Raw genomic sequence first — 19,581 nt, 5'->3', positions numbered from 1 at the left:
ATGAATTGTGAATGACTTAAGAAACTCATTTCTTCATTCATTCGATCCCCTTGACCAATGTTTTATTCATTTCAGTCATTATAATCATAGAGCTCAAACTCTTTACCGAGAGTTGACGGATTCCTTATTAACTAATCATTAATTCTACAAGTATTTAAATTATACCCAATATCCATTCAACTAGCAACCTATGGTATTAAGTGTCCAAAATCAAAGTATAATAAATACATTGTTAATTACTATGACAGTCGCAGGTCAAAGAAAACTCTATTACCATGTTCATCTTAAGAATATCCTATTGACAAATATACGGTAATTATAACCATTAGAAATTCTCAAAGTGAGTCAGTTCAATGGTCATATCTTTATATGCACCATCTATATATATAATTTAATAAATGAGATCTATTAATCTTCATCCAATGAAGACCATTATATATATATATATATATATTGATCTTTCCGGATTATTAATGTCCTTTTTAATAATCATATGATCAAGAACAATTTAGATTAAATTATAAACGATTTATCTCTCAATATTATGATCACTATCACAATGATAAATCTCTAAATTTAATCAAGGACCTTATTACATTAACATTTGAATATAATAACAATAACAAATTATTTAACACATGATTGATTGGATTGTGATCATACTCCTTATTCCCAACAGCATGTTAGTTATGCACTTATGCTATAATCCATTCTATGCTAGATTGATTTGGAATTTCATACAACTAAGGATATGTTTTGTCATCCGGATAGAATCTTTTTTAGTTTCAAAGATATGATTTGCTGAGTTGTAGTTTCAAATAACTCAACCTTATGCATATATTTATGGAATGTACGGACTACAAAGTAACAAAATTCTGAAAGCAGTAACAAATTCTTCCATTTTTATTATTATAGATAATCTTTTAAAACGGTGTTTGTTAATTACTCTTCCACATATTAAAATTAATTCTTATTATAAATACCTTTCTATAACTCGAATAGTTTCCATCAAACACCTTCCTACATTACACTACAAAAAGAAAACAAGAATATGAAAACATGCAAGATTTCATTTTCTCTTTTTTGCATCTTATTCGGCTTATTATGCATTATGAATGATTATGTCTATGCTCATGATTCACCAAAAGACTATCTTGATGCACACAACATAGCAAGATCAGAGTTGGGTGAACCGAATTTGGTTTGGGACGAAACGCTTGAAAAATATGCACAAAATTATGCCAATCAACGTAAACAAGATTGCCAACTAATCCATTCACATGGTCCCTATGGAGAGAACCTTGCATGGAGCAGCAGCAATGATCTTTCTGGCGTTGATGCTGTGAAAATGTGGGTAGATGAGAAACCATACTTTAATTACTTGTTAAACATCTGTGCTGATAATCAAATGTGTGGCCACTACACTCAAGTGATTTGGGGCAACACATTGCGTGTTGGTTGTGCCAAAGTCATTTGTGACAATAATGGAGGCAGTTTCATTACTTGCAACTATGATCCTCCTGGCAATTACATTGGAGAGAGACCTTATTGATTACAAAAATTTTACTATTTGTTATCATTATGTTATTATGGCTACTTGATTATGTAATAAGAAATATAAGAATTACGTAAAGAGGAATAATACATATATACTTTTTTATTTATAGGGGCCAGGAGTATTATATATGAAAGAAATTAGGCATACGAAAATTTTGATATCAGACTAATTAGTCTCTCAAATAAAAAAAATAGTATTAATTTAGTCTTTTATGATAATAAATAGTGAATATATTATATTTTTCTATTAATTTAGGGAGCCACTTAAATAAAGACGTCTAAAACGTATTTTTTAAAGATGTTTTCTAGTAATTGAAATTTAACACATATAATCGATTAAACTATATTATTTTTGTCAAAATTAGGTTAGACAAATTAATTTAACTAAAAAAATGGTGAATTAAATTTTAAACCGGTCTAAATTAATATTATTTTTATAAAAAATAACTAAAATACTCCTTTTATATATATATATATATATATATATATATATATATATATATATATATATATATATATAATCTAACTCTATGATAGCAGAGAGAAATAGTTAGAATTTAGGATTCTCAAAATTAATATATATATATATATATATATATATATATATATATAGTATTTTAGTCATTTTTTATAATAAAGATATTATAGTCATTTTTTATAAAAAAAATAATATTAATTTAAACCAATTCAAAATTTGATTCGCTATTTTTTCAGTCAAATTAATTTGTCTGGCCTAATTTTGACAAAAATAACACGATTTAATCGATTATATGTATTAAATTTTAATTACTAGAAAACAGCTTTAAAAAAAGACATTTTAGACATCTTTAATGGTTAAGTATGATTTTGGTCCCCAACGTAGAGGTCAAAAATCGATTTTGTTTTCGGCCTTTTTTTTCGCTACAAAATGGTCCCCAAATTTTCAATTTGTTTTAAAATCGTCCTTTTTACAAATTTTATTTTTTCATTACCAAATTATCCTTCATTAAAAAAATTATAAAATAAAATAAATAAATAAAAAGAAAGAAAGGGATACAGAAATGGGGGGAGAGAAAGAAGGGGGAGGGAAGGGAAGAAGGGGGAATCACCACCGCACCGCCACACCATCACACAGTCGTATACGGCCGTCCTGCCGCCTGTAATCCGCCACTACTCCCTACACTAATGGCAAGAGAGGAGAGAGCAGAGGGAGAGAGAAAGAGAAGAGAGGAACGAAGCCCTCCACAGCACCGCAACCCCTCCTCGTCCACCACCGCCGCAACCCTTTCCCTCTATTTCAATTTTTATTCTTTTTTCTTTAATATTTCAGATTTAAAGGATTCTATTATTATTGTTGTTGTTGATGCTTCTGGTAGCTTCTATTTATTCTTTTTATTCTATTGTTGTTGTTGATGCTTTGGTTGCTTCTGTTTCTGCTGCTTCTGTTTCTGTTTTTACTTCTGGTTTTGTTTTTGTTATCGCTCTAATTCCATTATCCATTGTTACTGTTGTTGTTATTTTGCTGATTGTTATCCATTGTTGCATGCTTTTGTTTTTGCGTTTGAGCATCTGCTTCTACTTCTGGTTAATGTTGAGGAAGAAGAGGGGTGTTGATCTGAGGAAGAAAAGGGGAGGGAGGGGTATTTTCGTCCGAAGGACGATTTTAAAACTAAGTTAAACCTTGGGGACCGTTTTGTAGCGAAAAAAGGGCCGAGAATAGGGGTGTGCATGGGCAGGGTGAAACCGGGTTTGATGTGACCCAGACTCGACCCGAAATATATACCGGGCCTATTTATTAGACCCAAACCCGGCCCTAGACCCGATGAAACCTATACACTTTCGGGCCACGATTATACCGGGTAAAAACTGGGTGAAAACCGGGCCATTAACATTACATTACCTTGATACCTTCTTATAAGCTAACATGTGAAAATATCAAAATTTCCAAAACTCCAACCATTATTTGATATGATAACATTCACTTAGAAAAATATAACAAGAACCAACTCTTCTCTGAAATTAAAGCATAACCATAATCAATACTAATATTGTCTAATAACACCAAATATTTAAATCAATACAAATAACACAATATTATGTATTAGTCTAAAATATTATGCATTTTAAACATAAAACATTAACTTATAGTCTTATAATAACTAATAACACAAAATATTAAGATTTACAATACTTAAATTCCACATAGGAATAGCCATCATCCATCACTAATAACACAAAATATTAATGTGTATGATGACCGGGCCACCAGGCCGAGTTCGGGTGACCCGAGCTATGGCTCGGATCCGACCCGAAATAATGATCGGGTCTATTTTTGAGATCCTTATCCGGCCCTAAACCCGGTGAAATCACACCAAATTAGCCCCTAAAGTGTTTGGGGTCAGAGCGGGTCTTTGGGCCGAGCCGGGCCATGCACACCCCTAGCCGGGGACGAAATCGATTTTCGACCTCTACATTGGGGACCAAAATCATACTTAACCCTTAATTTATCTGAATAGCTCCCATTAATTTATCATGTAAATTTTAACAATGATACTTATTATATATACCGTATTACGGTTAACTACTATATATGATGCGCTTGTTATGAAAGATCGTCACGTAGATAATAACTTTTGGAGCGAAACTTTACCTATTTTGGTAGGATTTCTGATAAAAAAAAAAAAACCAGTTGATAAAAGTTATATAAAAAGTCAAATAATAATAAATGCTTCACTGTCTAAAATTACATTGTTTCTATACTCATGTGTCAGCAACAGGACACATACACACCACTATAAATAACAAAATATGTGGACAACTATCTTTGGAAGGATATACATGTCCATGTTTGCTATCATAAATGACTTAATTGGTATTTTTTCCTTTAAGCGTTAATTAGCTCAAGGTCAAAATTTTCGAGAATCTAATTATCACTTTACTCGATATGAAATAATCAAATTATCAAAAACGATAATGCTAAAAAACAAAACAAAAAAAAATCTAAAATTATCTTATTTTACTTTCATTAATTTTAGTAACAATTAATGAATGATAAATAAAATAATTTTTGACTATTTTTTGTTAAATTTTTTTGCTAATAAATATTTTTATAATTAAAAATATTATTTACACACTAAAATTAATTACTATATATTTATATCTAAATATATATAATTTAAATTATTTTTAATATATATTTTATATTTTAATATGTATTTTATTCTTATACATGTAACATGATTGATGAAATAATAAATAGTTTTGGTATAATTAATTAGAGGCATTTAATGACAACAGATAGTTGTAAATATAATTTTTGTCTTTCTTTTCTTAAATAAAGATCTAATTCGATCTTTGTCTATTTTTACGAAAAATAACGCGATCTTTGTCTAGAAAAAATAACATTTCGGTCCTCAATTTTTTTATTTTGGAACAATACGATCTTTCTGTAAAAAAAATTGTTAAATAATAATAAAATTTAATTATGTAGGAATTTATTTATATTTTGTGGGGGGATTTTAAACCTCTACAAAATTCTTTCTAACAATATAACCAATTACTACCATTACTACCATTACCTTCTTCATCCTCATTATTATCACTCCTACTTCTATTATTTTTATTACTTTATCATCATCATTATTTCTTCTACCGTCATCATCACCAATACCAATATTATCAATATTAAAGTTTTCTTCTTTCATTTTTTATTTGATGTTATTTTTTTCCTTTAAAAGGTATTTGTACTACAATTTTTTTTTATGGTATCATTTTTATCATTGATTTTTCTTCACTTAACTACCATTGGTGAAGAAATTTTTTAAAAACAAACATATTAATAATTTGTGAAAGTTTAAAACACTCACAAAATATAAATAAAATCCCTCACAAAACTAATTTTTTATTATTATTTAATAAATTTTTTAACAAAAAAATTGTATTATCCTAAAATAAAAAAAATTGAGAGTCAAAGTGTCTATTTTTTTTAACCGGAATCATTTGTCCTTCGAAAAAATAGACAAACCCAGATTGAGTGTTTACTCTTCTTTTCTTAATACAACCTTTCTATGGTACAGGTAGGGTTACATTACTCTAACAAAATCTCTCCCTTTCCATTATTGTTGAAGTTTGAGGACATTAACATACATCAGCGAGCTCGAGCCACATAATTGTATCAAACTTTTCCTCATACGTTCATATTCTTGTTTTGTGGGTGACATTGAGGACAATAATAATATCAAGAAACGCAATTCAATTCGAGCCAAATATTAGTATCTATATCAACAACAACCCTTCCCTCTCTATACACACATCACGTTCCAGCCACACAAATTGTACCTCACCTAACAAAAATATGGCTGTATATGCTCACCTAGATATTTAATTAATTTCCATACCTACCTCGTATTAATTAAGGAATAATCTCGGCATTGCTTGTTTGTGACTGGTGACTGTTGTCTTTGTACCATCTTGTGAGTTGTGTTTGCTGCCTTGCTTTGTACAATAATTGTTGTTTTACTCAAAGCACAAACTACATCATGGTAAGAGCTCTCAACAAATTAATCCAACTCAACATGTTTTTCCATCAATATTATTCTTCAAAATTCCTTAAACTGTTTTCCATTTTCAGGATATTTTGTACGCAAAACAAACTGTGATCCTGAAGGAGGCTAAGCAAGTAATGAAGAAACTTATTAGCGAGGATCCAATGGAGAGTTTGTACATGGTTGACTTAATCCAAAGGCTTGGCATTGAACACCACTTTCAAGAGGACATTGAAGCTGCACTTGAGAAGCAACATTTCATAGTGAGCACAGATCCCATTGATTTTTTCCAAAGCCATCAACTTGACAATGTTGCACTCTCATTCCGTTTACTCAGACAAGGAGGTTATTTCCTTAATGCAGGTTGTTATATAATATAAAATATATTTAAAAAAAAATAATTTTATAGTGAATGTTATCCTAACTTCTCTAAAATAACATATAAATCACCCTCTTTGATATGTTACATTCTAATTTGATGTTTATTTTAATACATTTGTTATATATTTATTAAAATATTAATTTAAAAATTTTCTTATATTAACTAAATTCTAAACTAGCTAAAATATTAATGTGATAAATTAAAAATAAAAATATAAATTAGTATCACCGTGAAAATTTTCAATTTGAAAAGTTTATCGTGTCAATAGATTTTTAAATTTGGAAATTTATTCTATATAATTTGGTTTCGAAATATATAAAAAAAAAGAAATTAAAACACTTTATATCTTGTTTTTTAAAAATTAATATAGCTAGTTTGTAATTATTATTTATGAAGGTCTAAATTTTTATTTAATTTTTGTTAGAAATCAAAGATTTTGTGTGAAAAATAAAAGAGTAATATATAACATTATTTTTCAAATATTTTGTTAAATTTTCAACAAATTTTAATGACCCAAAATCAATTTTTTATTTTTTATTTTATTAGATAAATTAATCATCCAATAAATTTACTAAAAATTTAAAATAAATAAACACCCATTAAAATATGATACATCAGAAAAAATAATTTACGTGTTATTTTAGAGAGAATAGGGTAACATTTACCTAATTTTATACATCTAAATGTTTTTGTTAATCAAATTTAAACTAAACTATTTTAACATAACAAAAATTAATTAAAACTAACAATATTCTAAATCTTAATTTATAAAAAGATTTTGAATAACAAAAATTAATTATGACTAATATTATTTACAGAAAGAGCTTATAATATCAACTACGACAATGGTTGTGCAGATATATTTGAGAGGTTGAAAAATAACAAAGTGCAGTTCAGAGAAGAATATGGTGAAGATGTGAAGAGTCTCGTAGCGGTACATGAAGCAGCGCAGCTAAGCATTGGAGAAGAAGATACTTCTCTTGAGGATGTGGGGCGCCTCTGCCGCGATCTTCTTCATTCATGGCTGTCAAGGCATCATCATCATCATGAAGCTCAATATGTTGCAATCTCTCTCCAGCAACCACTTCATCACAACTTGCCTAGATTCATGGACAAAACCATCTTGCTTAGGAATTTCAAGCCCGACAAGGAATCTGTGTGTTTTATGGAACTTGCAGAAATCAATTCCAGCATAGTTAGGCTCATGAACCAGCATGAAGCCCTTCAAGTGTCAAAGTAAGTTCTACGAGTAAATCATTTATCCATCAACTCAATATTTTTAGTCTAGTTTATTTAATTTAGTAATCCAACAACAGACTTTATCTTACACTTTTAAATAATAAGTTTTGATGACTCTCTAACATTTTTCGTAATAATAACCGCTATAAGATCTAACTGGCCAATTACAAATATGTTCCCTTGATAGATGGTGGAAAGGGGAAGCTATGTCGAAGGAGCCGACATTTGGAGGATATGAAGCTTTAAAATGGTACATGTGGCCCATGGCGTGCTTCACAGATCCGAGCTTTTCAGAGCAGAGGATTGAGCTCACGAAATGCATCTCGCTAGTATACCTAATTGATGACCTTTTTGATGTTTATGGCACGTTGGATCAGCTTATTCTATTTACTGATGCGGTCAAGAGGTACACATCATTAATTCATTATCATCATATTCATTTTCTACAATTAATTTAGATTCTGTGGAGGATGGTTGCAGTGTTATTGTAGAGTAGTGAGGAAGTAATTAATGATTGTTTGCGTTTTTTAAGAAAAGAAAATCTTACGTGAAAGTGACTAGAATTGTCTCCACGTGAAAAAATAAACTACATGTTATTTGGCATTTCAACTAACAAAATCAGTTTATTTTTAAGAAATGATTATTTAAATCGTGCAAGATTAACTTATTTTTTAATTTGTTGAACTATGAACACACAAATTAAAAAATTGAAAGTCCATGTCAATGCTTAATTACAAACGATAACAAATTGATCTCTTATAATTCAGATGGGAATTGGTGGGAACAGAGCAGCTTCCAGAATTCATGAAAATTTGTCTGCGTGCTCTTTATGAAATCACCAACGATTTCGCTGAAAAAGTCTACAAAATGCAAGGATTGAATCCCATAGATACTGTTAAAACTTCGGTAATAAAGAGTTATTTATTTCATGATGTGTTTCTTGCGACCAGTTATCATTAAACATATATGAATAATTACTAATAAAAAGAGATAAATTTTATTTGATTGATTAAAATAAGAATAAAATAAAATATAGATAACTTGATAAAGAAATAATATTTCCAGCGTTTTGATATTATGTATTAATAACAGTGGATACGACTAACGAATGCGTTCTTGGAAGAGAGACATTGGTTGAATTTTGGTGAACTGCCAAAGACAGAGGAATACCTGAAGCATGCAGTTGTAAGCACAGGAGTGCACGTGGTGCTTGTCCATGCATTTTTCCTTTTCCATCAAAATATAACACACAAATCTCTAGCAATTTTAGACGACTTTCCAAACATTATATACTCCGTGGCCAAAATCCTTCGTCTTAGTGATGATTTAGAAGGATACAAGGTAAAATCAAATTAACTCTATCTATAATAATATCTAGTCCTCATCCTATCGTATTTTATATTCTCTTTGCATTGTAACACATGCATACATTTCAATGATGAATGTAGAACAAAAATGAAACGGGGTTTGATGGGTCATACATTGAGTGCTACATGAGAGAACATCAAGAGGTTTCAGCTGAAGACGCACAAAAGCATGTTGAGGAGCTGATTTCAATGGAATGGAAACGTCTCAATAGACAAGTAATGTTGAGCACAGATCACCAATTTTCATCTTCATATACCAAATTCTGCTTGAATGCTGCTAGAATGGTCCCTCTAATGTACCATTACCGCACCAATCCAAGCCTTTCCAACCTGCATCAATATGTCAAGTCTATTGCCAAATGCCAATAATGTTGCTGTCGTCAAACAAATCTAGTATGTTAGGTGGTTGTTATTGTAATAAAATAATTTAAGTGTTTTCTTGTTTGTGTAGCTAGGACCTTTAGTTTCTTATCCAAAAAGGACTCAATAATAGCGCTATAGCACTGTAGTGCACCACCAGTGTCAAATAAAAGAAGTAATAATACAGAGTGCGCGTCTATCTATTCACTTGTACTATATATAAAAGAGGCTGACTACTCATACAAGAATTTTTTGCTTACAAGCTATACAAGTTGACCTAAATCCAAGAAAAAAATACTCGTACTATTCCTTTAAATTGAGCGTCCTTACAACACGTTCATTATGGCGCACTCTTCCTCAATCAAAACACAAATTGTCAAGATTCAAGCGACATTCGAAACAAACTACGATTCTACGAAGAGTAGAAGAAATCAAGAAGAAAAGATACAAACTACTGTTTTACAGTTCTTCTAGGTTTTTTTTAGATTGTCTCTGTCATGTGCCTCATCCTTAACCAGCAAAACATTAAAAGATTTCAAGAAGAAATATACTGTCTCCTCTCTGATATTGGGTGTATTTCTTAAATTCTTTGGGTGTATTTCTTAAATCCTTTGGGTGTATTTCTGTAATCGTTTGGTTTATTTCTGTAACCATTTGGGTGTATTTCTGTAATCCTTTGGGTTTAATCCTATATGAAAAGACTTTTAGTATGATTATGTTAGGGCAATTTACCTAAATAAAATGGTTGGGAGAAATGTTTACTCAAATGCAACAATTGTAATTCCTTTACTTGCGTGTCCTAATTCATTATTATGTAAACCGTGGTAAGTTACCACGTTTTACTTTTTTTTACATATAAACCGTGGCAGGTAAGCACGGTTTACGAATGAGACAAAATGAGTATAAATCGCGGGAAGTAAGCACGGATTATGCATGAATAACGTGGGTGGAAACGTGCTAGGTTCTCACGGTTTATGAGTAGTTTGTGTGATTGTAAAACCCCTAAGTTATCACGGTTTATGGTGGAGTAATATAAATACAAAATTCACCTATCACATTGACTAAATTTATTTATTTACGTAAAATTTGTTTATAAACTCAGCAAACTTGTTTACATTTTAATACGATTTGAATTGTATTAGTATATTTTTATAAATTTTAATCAATTTAATTTTATTTAAATAATTAAATTTTTAAATTATAAAATTTGTATTAGTTTGTAATTTAAAATTTAAATAGATATAATTTAAATTAATGATTTATAAAATTGTATGTATTCGTATTATTGTACTCATATGATTAATTATATTTATTCAATTTAAAAAAATAATAGCGGTTAATTTTTTTATTTAAATATATTTATATTATTTTCAAATTAAAAAAATATACGTATTTAAAATAATACGAGTACGTTTATTTAAATTTAAAAAATTTTAAAATAATAAGAGTATGTTTATTTAAAATATTAAAATTTAAAATTTTAAATAAATTTACTTATATTAATTTTAAATTTTATTTAAAATAATACAAATATGTTTATTTAAATTAAAAATTAAAATAATACGAGTAAATTTATTTAAAAAATTTTAATTTAAAAATAATATAAGTGTATTTATTTGTTAGTTAAAAATTAACAACCGTTATTTTTTTTTAAATTGAATAAATATAATTAATCATATGAGTACAATAATACGAATACATACAATTTTATAAATCATTAATTTAAATTATATCTATTTAAATTTTAAATTACAAACTAATACAAATTTTATAATTTAAAAATATAATTATTTAAATAAAATTAAATTGATTAAAAATAAAAATATACTAATACAATTTAAATCGTATTAAAACGTAAATAAGTTTGCTGAGTCCATAAACAAACTTTATGTAAATAAATAAGTTTAGTTAATGTGATAGGTGAATTTTGTGCAAACTTTATGAAAATACAATAAAAAAAATTAAATCCTAAAAAATAACATGATTTTTTTATAATTAATTTTTTTTTATTTTATAATAGAAATAAAAAATCTTATTAACATTGAGCTAGTCCAATATTCTAGATAATTTTATTTTTTTAGTGTAATTCGAATTGCATCCCTTATCATTCGAATGAGTGTAATTCAAACTGGGTCAACCTGCATGCATAATTCGAATAAGGTAGGTTCGAATTACGTACGAATTTTGGTTACATATTTCCAATTGATCAACTTCGAATTACTGTTGGTTTATAATTCGAATTAGTTTGATTCAAATTACATAAAAACACGCTTCTAGTTGATCCATGTTACATTTTTTGAGTTGCTTGAATCATGTAATTTCTCCTCCATTCTGGTTTAATAGTGTCATTTGCCCTTGTTTAGAAAACTCTCTTCCTCACTTGCCATTGTAAAATACTTCTCTTCAACAACTTGAATCTCACTCGTATATATAGAATTTTTCTCTTCATAAACCGTGGCAAGTAACAAAGGTTTTTGCATTTACATATCCTTTCATAAACCGTGAGAAGTAACAAGGTTTTATGATTAAAATTCTCTCTTCATAAACCGTGTTTAATTTGGTCACTTCATAAACCGTGCTTACCTGCCATGGTTTATGTGTAAAAAGTAAAACGTAGTAACTTACCACGGTTTACATAATAATGAATCAGGATACGCAATACAAATAAAGAAATTGCAATTGTTGTATTTGAGTAAAGATTTCTCCCAACCATTTTATTTAGATAAATTGCCCATTATGTTACGATAATTACTATTATTATAATATTTTAAAAAATGTAATTAAAATTAAAATAATATTTTTTAAAAATTATTATATAAAAAAATATAACTTTAATTATAATAATACTTATAATCATCTTAATTATTATACTATAGTCATACTAAAATTCACAATACGATAATATAGATATGGTTATGATTTAGTTACTTTCTTGAAGGTATAGTCAAATACATAAGATACCTTTTAAGGAAACCGTGTATTGGTTCGTTTGATATTTTTAAAGAAACTCTTACATTATTTGCCTCACGAAACACGTTTTTGTCATACTATTTTTTTAATATATATATTCTTTTTGAATAAAAATAAGTATAAAAATAATTTTGTGATTTCACACCTATGTATATAATAAGAGGGCAATAACGTTTACTAATCGTACGGATAAGTACATTCATTTGCATGGTAATTTAATTATTTTCTACTATTAACTACATACAAATCTTTACTTAAATATAAAATGGTCTAAAGAGGGATAACTAATTATAAACAGCGCTTATGATCAATAATATACATTTGACTTCTTTTATTTTTTTATTTTTTTACAAAAGTGTGTAATTTTTGTTTTGGACCGAAAGTGTATATTAAATTAAATAAAAAAAATATATAGTACAAAAAAGTATAACTCATCAGTACAACATATAATTAACCAGAAATGATGAGTATATAAAATAAAATATAAAATTCTTTTGTCTCATATTTTTATAATAATATTAAAATAGACATTTTAAAAAAATAAATATTCACATAAAGACATCTTTATAAAAAAAATATTATGAACGGTTAAATATATGTAAAACGATCTAATAATTTATAATATTATTTTCATATGAATGATACTGTAACATAGAATTCTGATACTATATTATGATACTATTTTTTCTAAAAACTTAAACTAATAAGAAGAACTATCATAAATAATTATATCTCTACAAAAATTATTCATAAATTATATGTTCATACTATGATATATCCATGATAAAAACATGCATGTTTAAAATACACGCATTGATCAGTTTCACACACCCGGTGTCTCAAGATTGTTGGAAAATCAGCAGACTTTGCTTCCCATAAATATGGGGACCCTCATATGAATACACATTCCCAAATTCACCCAGCAAATTGCAATGCAAGTAGTCTAGCTACAATAAGGTCTTGACTAATTGTCTTTACTACTCTCATTGTAAGCCATCACTATTCAACTTAATAACTGCCAAGCTTCAATTCTAATTTGTAACATACACCAAGCTACTCAAAGCACAAACTGCATCATGGTAAGAGCTCTCAACAAATTAATCCAACTCAACATGTTTCTCCATCAAAATTATTCTACAAAATAAAACCCTTAAACTGTTTTGCATTTTCAGGATATTTTATATGCAAATCAAACTGTAATGCTGAAGGAGGCTAAGCAAGTAATGAAGAAAGTTATTAGCGAGGATCCGATGGAGAGTTTGTACATGGTTGACTTAATCCAAAGGCTTGGCATTGAACACCACTTTCAAGAGGACATTGAAGCTGCACTTGAGAAGCAACATTTCATAGTGAGCACAGATCCCATTGATTTTTTCCAAAGCCACCAACTTGACAATGTTGCACTCTCATTCCGTTTACTCAGACAAGGAGGTTATTCCCTTAACGCAGGTTGTTATATAATATAAAATATTTTTTAAAAATAAGAATAATTTTATACATCTAAATGTTTTTGTTAATCAAATTTAAATTAAATTGCTTTAACATAACAAAAATTAATTATGACTAACATTATTCTAAATCTTATTGTTTAACTTGGTTGGACTTAGTTTATAAAAAGATTTCATAAAAAGACTTTGATGTATAATTTTACTCTAAAAATAAGTTAAATTATTTATAGAGAGAGCTTATAATGTCAACTACGACAATGGTTGTGCAGATATATTTGAGAGGTTGAAAAATAACAAAGTGCAGTTCAGAGAAGAATATGGTGAAGATGTGAAGAGTCTCATAGCGGTACATGAAGCAGCGCAGCTAAGCATTGGAGAAGAAGATACTTCTCTTGAGGTTGTGGGGCGCCTCTGCCACGAGCTTCTTCATTCATGGCTGTCAAGGCATCATCATCATCATGAAGCTCAATACGTTGCAATCTCTCTTCAGCAACCGCTTCATCACAACTTGCCTAGATTCATGGACAAAACCATCTTGCTTAGGAATTTCAAGCCCGACAAAGAATCTGTGTGCTTTGTGGAACTTGCAGAAATCAATTCCTGCATAGTTAGGCTCATGAACCAGCATGAAGCCGTTCAAGTTTCAAAGTAAGTCCTATGGTAAATAACAATAATAACAATAACCAATAGAATAGTGTGGGACACAAATCATCTGTGCAACATGCCACTGATCAGTTATATTCCCTTGATAGATGGTGGAAAGGGGAGGCTATGTCGAAGGAGCCGAAATTTGCAGAGTATGAAGCTCTAAAATGGTACATGTGGTCCATGGCATGCTTCACAGATCCGAGCTTTTCAGACCAAAGGCTTGAGCTCACCAAACCTATCTCTCTGGTCTACATCATTGATGACATTTTCGATGTTTATGGCACGTTGGATCAGCTTATTCTATTTACTGATGCGGTTAAGAGGTGCCTATTCTATATCATATGTATATTGACATTTAAATTTTCTTATTATTCCATTCTAATGCTTACAAGTTACAACAAATTTTTACCTCTCAATTCAGATGGGAATTCACCGGAACAGAGCACCTTCCCGAATTCATGAAAAATTGTTTAAGTGCTCTATATGAAATTACAAATGCTTTCGCCGAAAAGATCTACAAAAAGCATGGATTGAATCCTATAAATACCCTTAAAAAATCGGTAAATGGTCCATTTATTTCATTATTTTTTATTTTATTTTTGCACAATGAGGTCATGAGGTTTCTTTAGACCAACTATTCAATTTCTTTTAAATGTATGTATAATTATCAAATAGATATAAAATTATTTAATAGATTAAATTAAAAATGAACTATTCGAATTTGCTTGGAATTGCACCAACTTGTAGCAACAATAACGCTACGTATTTCTAATGAAGTGTTTGCATGAAATTAACAGTGGGTGCAATTGTTGAATGCTTCCTTGGAAGGGGCACATTGGTCTGATTCTGGTGAATTGCCAAATTCAGAGGAGTACTTGAATCATGCAACTGTAAGCACTGGAGTGCACGTGGTGCTTGTCCATTCATTTTTCCTTTTCCATCAAAATATAACAAAGGAAACTCTTGCAATTTTAGACGACTTTTCAGACATTATATATTCCGTCGCAAAAATCCTTCGTCTTTGTGATGACTTAGAAGGACACAAGGTAAAATCCAAGTCTATTTCATTATTCTTTAAGATGGACCACAAGAAAGTTATATTTAATTCCATTATAGTATACCTTATATAGCACTATATTAAACAACGAACTGAACACAGTAGTATAAAAAGGATTACGTATTCAAGCATAGCGTGTATCTCTCTACCCTTTGCATATTGACGTATTAATTTAGTTGGTAGCTTTATTGACTAGTGTAATATGGTTTTTTTTTTTTTTTATATAACACATATATTTCAATCATGAATGCAGAATAAAAATCAAAGTGGGTTTGATGGGTCATACATTGAGTGCTACATGAGACAACACCAAGAGACATCAGCAGAAGATGCAGAAAGGCATGTTGAGGAGCTGATTTCAATGGAATGGAAGCGTCTCAATCGACAAGTGTTGGGCAGAGATCAGCAATTTCCATCGTCATTTACCAAATTCTGCCTGAGTGCTGCTAGAATGGTCCCTCTAATGTACCATTACCGCACCAATCCAAGCCTTTCCAACCTAAATCAACATGTCAAGTCTATTGCTAATACTGGTGTTGCACACATGTGAATTCACTTGTACTAACCTTATGAACATGGTCATGATTTAATTTCTTTTCAAAGAATGATCAGAAGTTGTCGTTTGCATATTAACCTTTGTTCTTTGACAGAAGGCATCGCCATAAAGGATCAGATGATTTTTCATTTTAATATATGCACATGTACCAGAAATCATATGTTAGTTGATTTAATAAGAATAATGAATTTCAAAGAATACAGGAAATCACATGTATCAGTTGAAGCATAATGAATAGAATAAGCTGTGTAGGCAAGTGGTTGAAAAGGGTAGGTACCATGTCAAACACGTTGGAATGCAAATAAGAAGCCAAAAGGGCATTAAGAGAGAGCACGGTACGGGGACAGTTCCTTTGAGGCATTTCATCGAACACTTTGTGCGCGTTCTGAAACATGCCGGATTTGCCGTAGAGTGTTATAAGGCGGGCGGAGAAACCTTCCTTGGAGATGTCTTGGAAAGTCTTCTGGTGTTCGAGGATGTCCTCGATGGATTGGAAGCGCTTAGCGAGAGCGAGGCGGCGAACGGTGCGCTCGTAAATACGGTGTTTAATATAACTAGCCTTAATTAAACCCTGCACCAATTATTTGAAGTTTATGGCACCTCATCATAACAAAGATTCTGATAAGCTTAACTAAAAATAAACTCGAGACGTGCAAGCGTCGACTATGAAATGATAACATGAACGCGTTTTGTAAAAGGCGTAAAAAAATAGACGATTTTGTTCTTGATTTCAATATTTTATCTTCAATTAGCCATTTGCCATTGCCAAAAAAAAGTATCGAAAATCATCGCTATTATTCTTGCAGTGGTAGCTAGGAAGACTTGGTATTTTTCATGAATAAATAGATTGTTGGTGGATACAAATACCTAATTAATTTATTAAATTTGTGCATGGTTTCTAACTTTCTATTTTTGGCGTAGTTGGACTAAACTACTAATGTAATAAGGAAGATGATAGACATGATTAGGAGTAGATATTTAAAGTCAAAATATTCAACTGCATTATTAGTTTCTTCTGCAAAGCAAACAATTTAGTCAACCATTCAAAGGGTCAAAATATATTTTTCTGTTTCGTTTAGTTGCACGTGCGGCCTTTGCAAAAGGTCCCAGCCATAACCGGGATACAATTCCCATTTTGCCCCGCATCCCGCGAGAGCTCCTGCCTGCTATTAGCTTATTAGGTTGCGTTTGTTTACATATACAAGATACTGAAATAAGAATACTGAGACACAAAATCGTATTTGACAAGAGAGATATGTTCGGTAGGTCGGTTACCGGACGGTTCGGGTCAGGACCCAGGGTGAAGGAAATGGCTCGTCTGGTCACGGTCTTCCAGTCCGGACTGGGGAGGTCCCGAGCACGTCGTGCGAGAAAAGAGAAAGGGGGGTGCCACCTGCAAAGACACTCCGACGCTCTTGTCAGAATATGTGCAGGCGAAATGAGGGTGGTGTAGGGATGTGACGTACCTCGGGGGAAGAGCCATTCTTCCCCTTATATACATGTCAGCCCTGGGCCCCTCTGGAGGTCAGGCCCATATTTTCAGGGACGCTGTCCCATAGCTGTGTGTGAGCTGTATGGGACGCGTGTCCGGGTCGGTTGAAGGGCGCGTAGCCGGGCCGGGTGGAACTCGGGTCGGGTTGGCCCGCATGAGTCCTGGGCTGGGCCGTAACAGTGCCCCCGACGCGCCAGTGATGGTCGCGAGGACGATCGGTGGCGCGTGATTTCCTTACTCGTGCGTTGTCGTCGAGTCGGCTGACTGTGGGAGAGACGCGTCTCTGGTGCGCGTGTCTCTTGGTCTGCTGAGGCGTTCGTTCGTCGCTTCGTTCTTCGCGCTGAGCATTAAATGCTCGTAATGATTTGAAAAAACCCTGCGCGCAAAGACCATTTTGCCATTGCCTTCTTTCGCGCTTATCATGGTGGTTTTTAAACAGTTTTCTTTTCTCTTCCTCCCACTTTGCTATTTTCATCTTCTTTTCTCCCTGATATCCAAAGATTCTCTATTCGAGCTAACTTGTGCCTCTCTTTTACACTCCAGTTTCGTACTCCATTTCAGGTAATTTCTTGATCCTTCTCCCCCCATGTTTATATTATGCCTCACTGTTGTGGTAGTTACTGTTTGTATGTTTTGGTTTATTTTTGCTGAATGGCCTTCCATCGGTGGGGTAGATGAACTAGGGGAGGGGTACCATTCCTGGGTAGGTTTTAGGTGATTTGCATGATAGGTGTAGTTTTTAACTGTTCTTGGCCATGATCTAAGTTTGAAAAGGCGTAGTTTTTGGGTTTCTGTGGACTCCCGACCTCATAGTCTAACAGAGTGGTACCCCGATGTAGGTATGCCTCGCATCGTTTCCCGGTCTTCAGGAACTGGCGCGGCCTACGACCCGTACGCCTGGGTGACCGACGATATAAGGAGCTCACCCAACCAGATGGACTTGGAGGAGTTGACCGAGTTCCGACAAGCCGGCTACTTGTGTGGGGGGACTGACGAAGAGGCCAACTACGAGGCCATTGTCCCTGCCCCCCATGAGCGTATTTATGAGCTCAACTTTCACTCCCCTCGTGTCCCCGATTGGATCTGGTTTTACAAGTCCATGTTCACACAAGTTGGCGTTCGGATACCGTTCTCCGAGTTTCAAATGGCGCTGTTGAACCGGATATCCGTCCCCCCGTCTCAGCTTCATCCGAACAGCTGGGCTTCGATCCGCTGCTTCGAAATGGTCTGCGAGTACTTGGAGCTGCCGGTGTCGGTGGACGTTTTCCTCTTTTATTTCAACCTTACCAACCCCTCCAAACAGGGGAAGGCAAGAAAAGGGTTTCTTTCTTTCCGTTTTGTCCAGGGTAGGAGAATTTTTGGCCTTTTTGAGGACTCCTACCATGGTTTTAAAGATAAGTACTTCAAGGTTCGTCCCGTCAAAGGTCGTCACCCCTTTTGGTTGTCGTTAGAGGGGGGAGCGCCTTATCCAGACTTATTGGAGTTTTGGTGCGGGGTCGAATCCTTTCATCAAGGTGACGTACAAGAGGTTGTCGGCTGTAGATAAGCAAATAGCCGACGTCCTTTTTGCTATTTTTGAAAAGAACCCCGTGAACCCACATCTTCTTATGGGTGAACGGGAGGCCGCCAGGAGCTATATTCGTGAGTTGTCTTCTTTGTTTGCCTATGTTTCTTTATCGTTGTTTTTCTTTTTCCGATCTAACGACTAACGTGCCTGTTGTTCGTTGCAGTGGAAATGTCTGCCACCGTGACCGGTCTTGAGAATCTGATGAAGACCTCTTTTGAAGCAAGTGACGACGAGAATGCCGAAGAGAAGGACGTCGGCAAGTCGGGGGGTCCTTCAGGGGAGAAGGAGAATCAGGCTGTGCCTTCTCCCCAGGATACCGACGTGTCGGGGAAACAGGCTGCAGGGGGCCAGGCTTCCCCTACCCGTGAGGAAGGGTCCGCTGATGGGCACGCGACTCTCACCCCCCAGCCGGATA

The 19,581-nt window shown here is 32.5% G+C and overlaps 3 protein-coding genes and 1 long non-coding RNA gene across 7 annotated transcripts; 3 read left to right on the top strand and 1 right to left on the bottom strand.

Moving 5' to 3' along the window:
* Positions 1 to 1,051: 1,051 nt before the first annotated feature.
* Positions 1,052 to 1,552, top strand: LOC112783340 (pathogenesis-related protein 1-like). The gene has a single exon (XM_025826265.2). It carries the CDS (start codon positions 1,052 to 1,054, stop codon positions 1,550 to 1,552), a length of 501 nt encoding a protein of 166 aa, XP_025682050.1.
* Positions 1,553 to 5,839: 4,287 nt separating this feature from the next.
* Positions 5,840 to 9,690, top strand: LOC112783339 (neryl diphosphate diphosphatase, chloroplastic). Of its 2 annotated transcripts, none has more exons than XM_025826263.3 (7): positions 5,840 to 6,077; positions 6,167 to 6,443; positions 7,320 to 7,698; positions 7,889 to 8,107; positions 8,469 to 8,607; positions 8,794 to 9,042; positions 9,150 to 9,690. In XM_025826263.3, exons 1-7 carry the CDS (start codon positions 6,075 to 6,077, stop codon positions 9,435 to 9,437), a joined length of 1,554 nt encoding a protein of 517 aa, XP_025682048.1. In that variant the 5' UTR covers positions 5,840 to 6,074; the 3' UTR covers positions 9,438 to 9,690. The 2 variants fall into 2 exon arrangements, with proteins under 2 accessions (XP_025682048.1, XP_025682049.1); XM_025826264.3 differs by having other exon boundaries at positions 5,948 to 6,077; positions 6,167 to 6,425.
* A 3,613-nt stretch (positions 9,691 to 13,303) lies between these two features.
* On the top strand, positions 13,304 to 16,305 carry LOC112783096 (neryl diphosphate diphosphatase, chloroplastic). Of its 2 annotated transcripts, none has more exons than XM_025825864.3 (7): positions 13,304 to 13,477; positions 13,571 to 13,829; positions 14,116 to 14,494; positions 14,599 to 14,817; positions 14,916 to 15,054; positions 15,292 to 15,540; positions 15,805 to 16,305. In XM_025825864.3, the coding sequence occupies exons 1-7, from the start codon at positions 13,475 to 13,477 to the stop codon at positions 16,099 to 16,101; spliced, it is 1,545 nt and encodes a 514-aa protein (XP_025681649.1). In that variant the 5' UTR covers positions 13,304 to 13,474; the 3' UTR covers positions 16,102 to 16,305. The 2 variants fall into 2 exon arrangements, with proteins under 2 accessions (XP_025681649.1, XP_025681648.1); XM_025825863.3 differs by having other exon boundaries at positions 13,571 to 13,847.
* LOC140183326 (uncharacterized) lies at positions 15,657 to 16,705 on the bottom strand. Of its 2 annotated transcripts, XR_011879325.1 has the most exons (3): positions 16,385 to 16,705; positions 16,118 to 16,192; positions 15,657 to 16,050 (listed from the first exon to the last, which is right to left on the bottom strand). It is a non-coding gene; the product is annotated as an uncharacterized lncRNA (long non-coding RNA). The 2 variants fall into 2 exon arrangements; XR_011879324.1 differs by lacking the exon at positions 16,385 to 16,705 and having other exon boundaries at positions 16,118 to 16,251.
* Positions 16,706 to 19,581: the final 2,876 nt, after the last annotated feature.

Source organism: Arachis hypogaea, chromosome 20 (genome assembly GCF_003086295.3).
Source record: "Arachis hypogaea cultivar Tifrunner chromosome 20, arahy.Tifrunner.gnm2.J5K5, whole genome shotgun sequence".
NCBI classification, from domain to species: Eukaryota; Viridiplantae; Streptophyta; class Magnoliopsida; order Fabales; family Fabaceae; genus Arachis; species Arachis hypogaea.
This window is presented reverse-complemented; position numbering and strand designations above follow the sequence as displayed.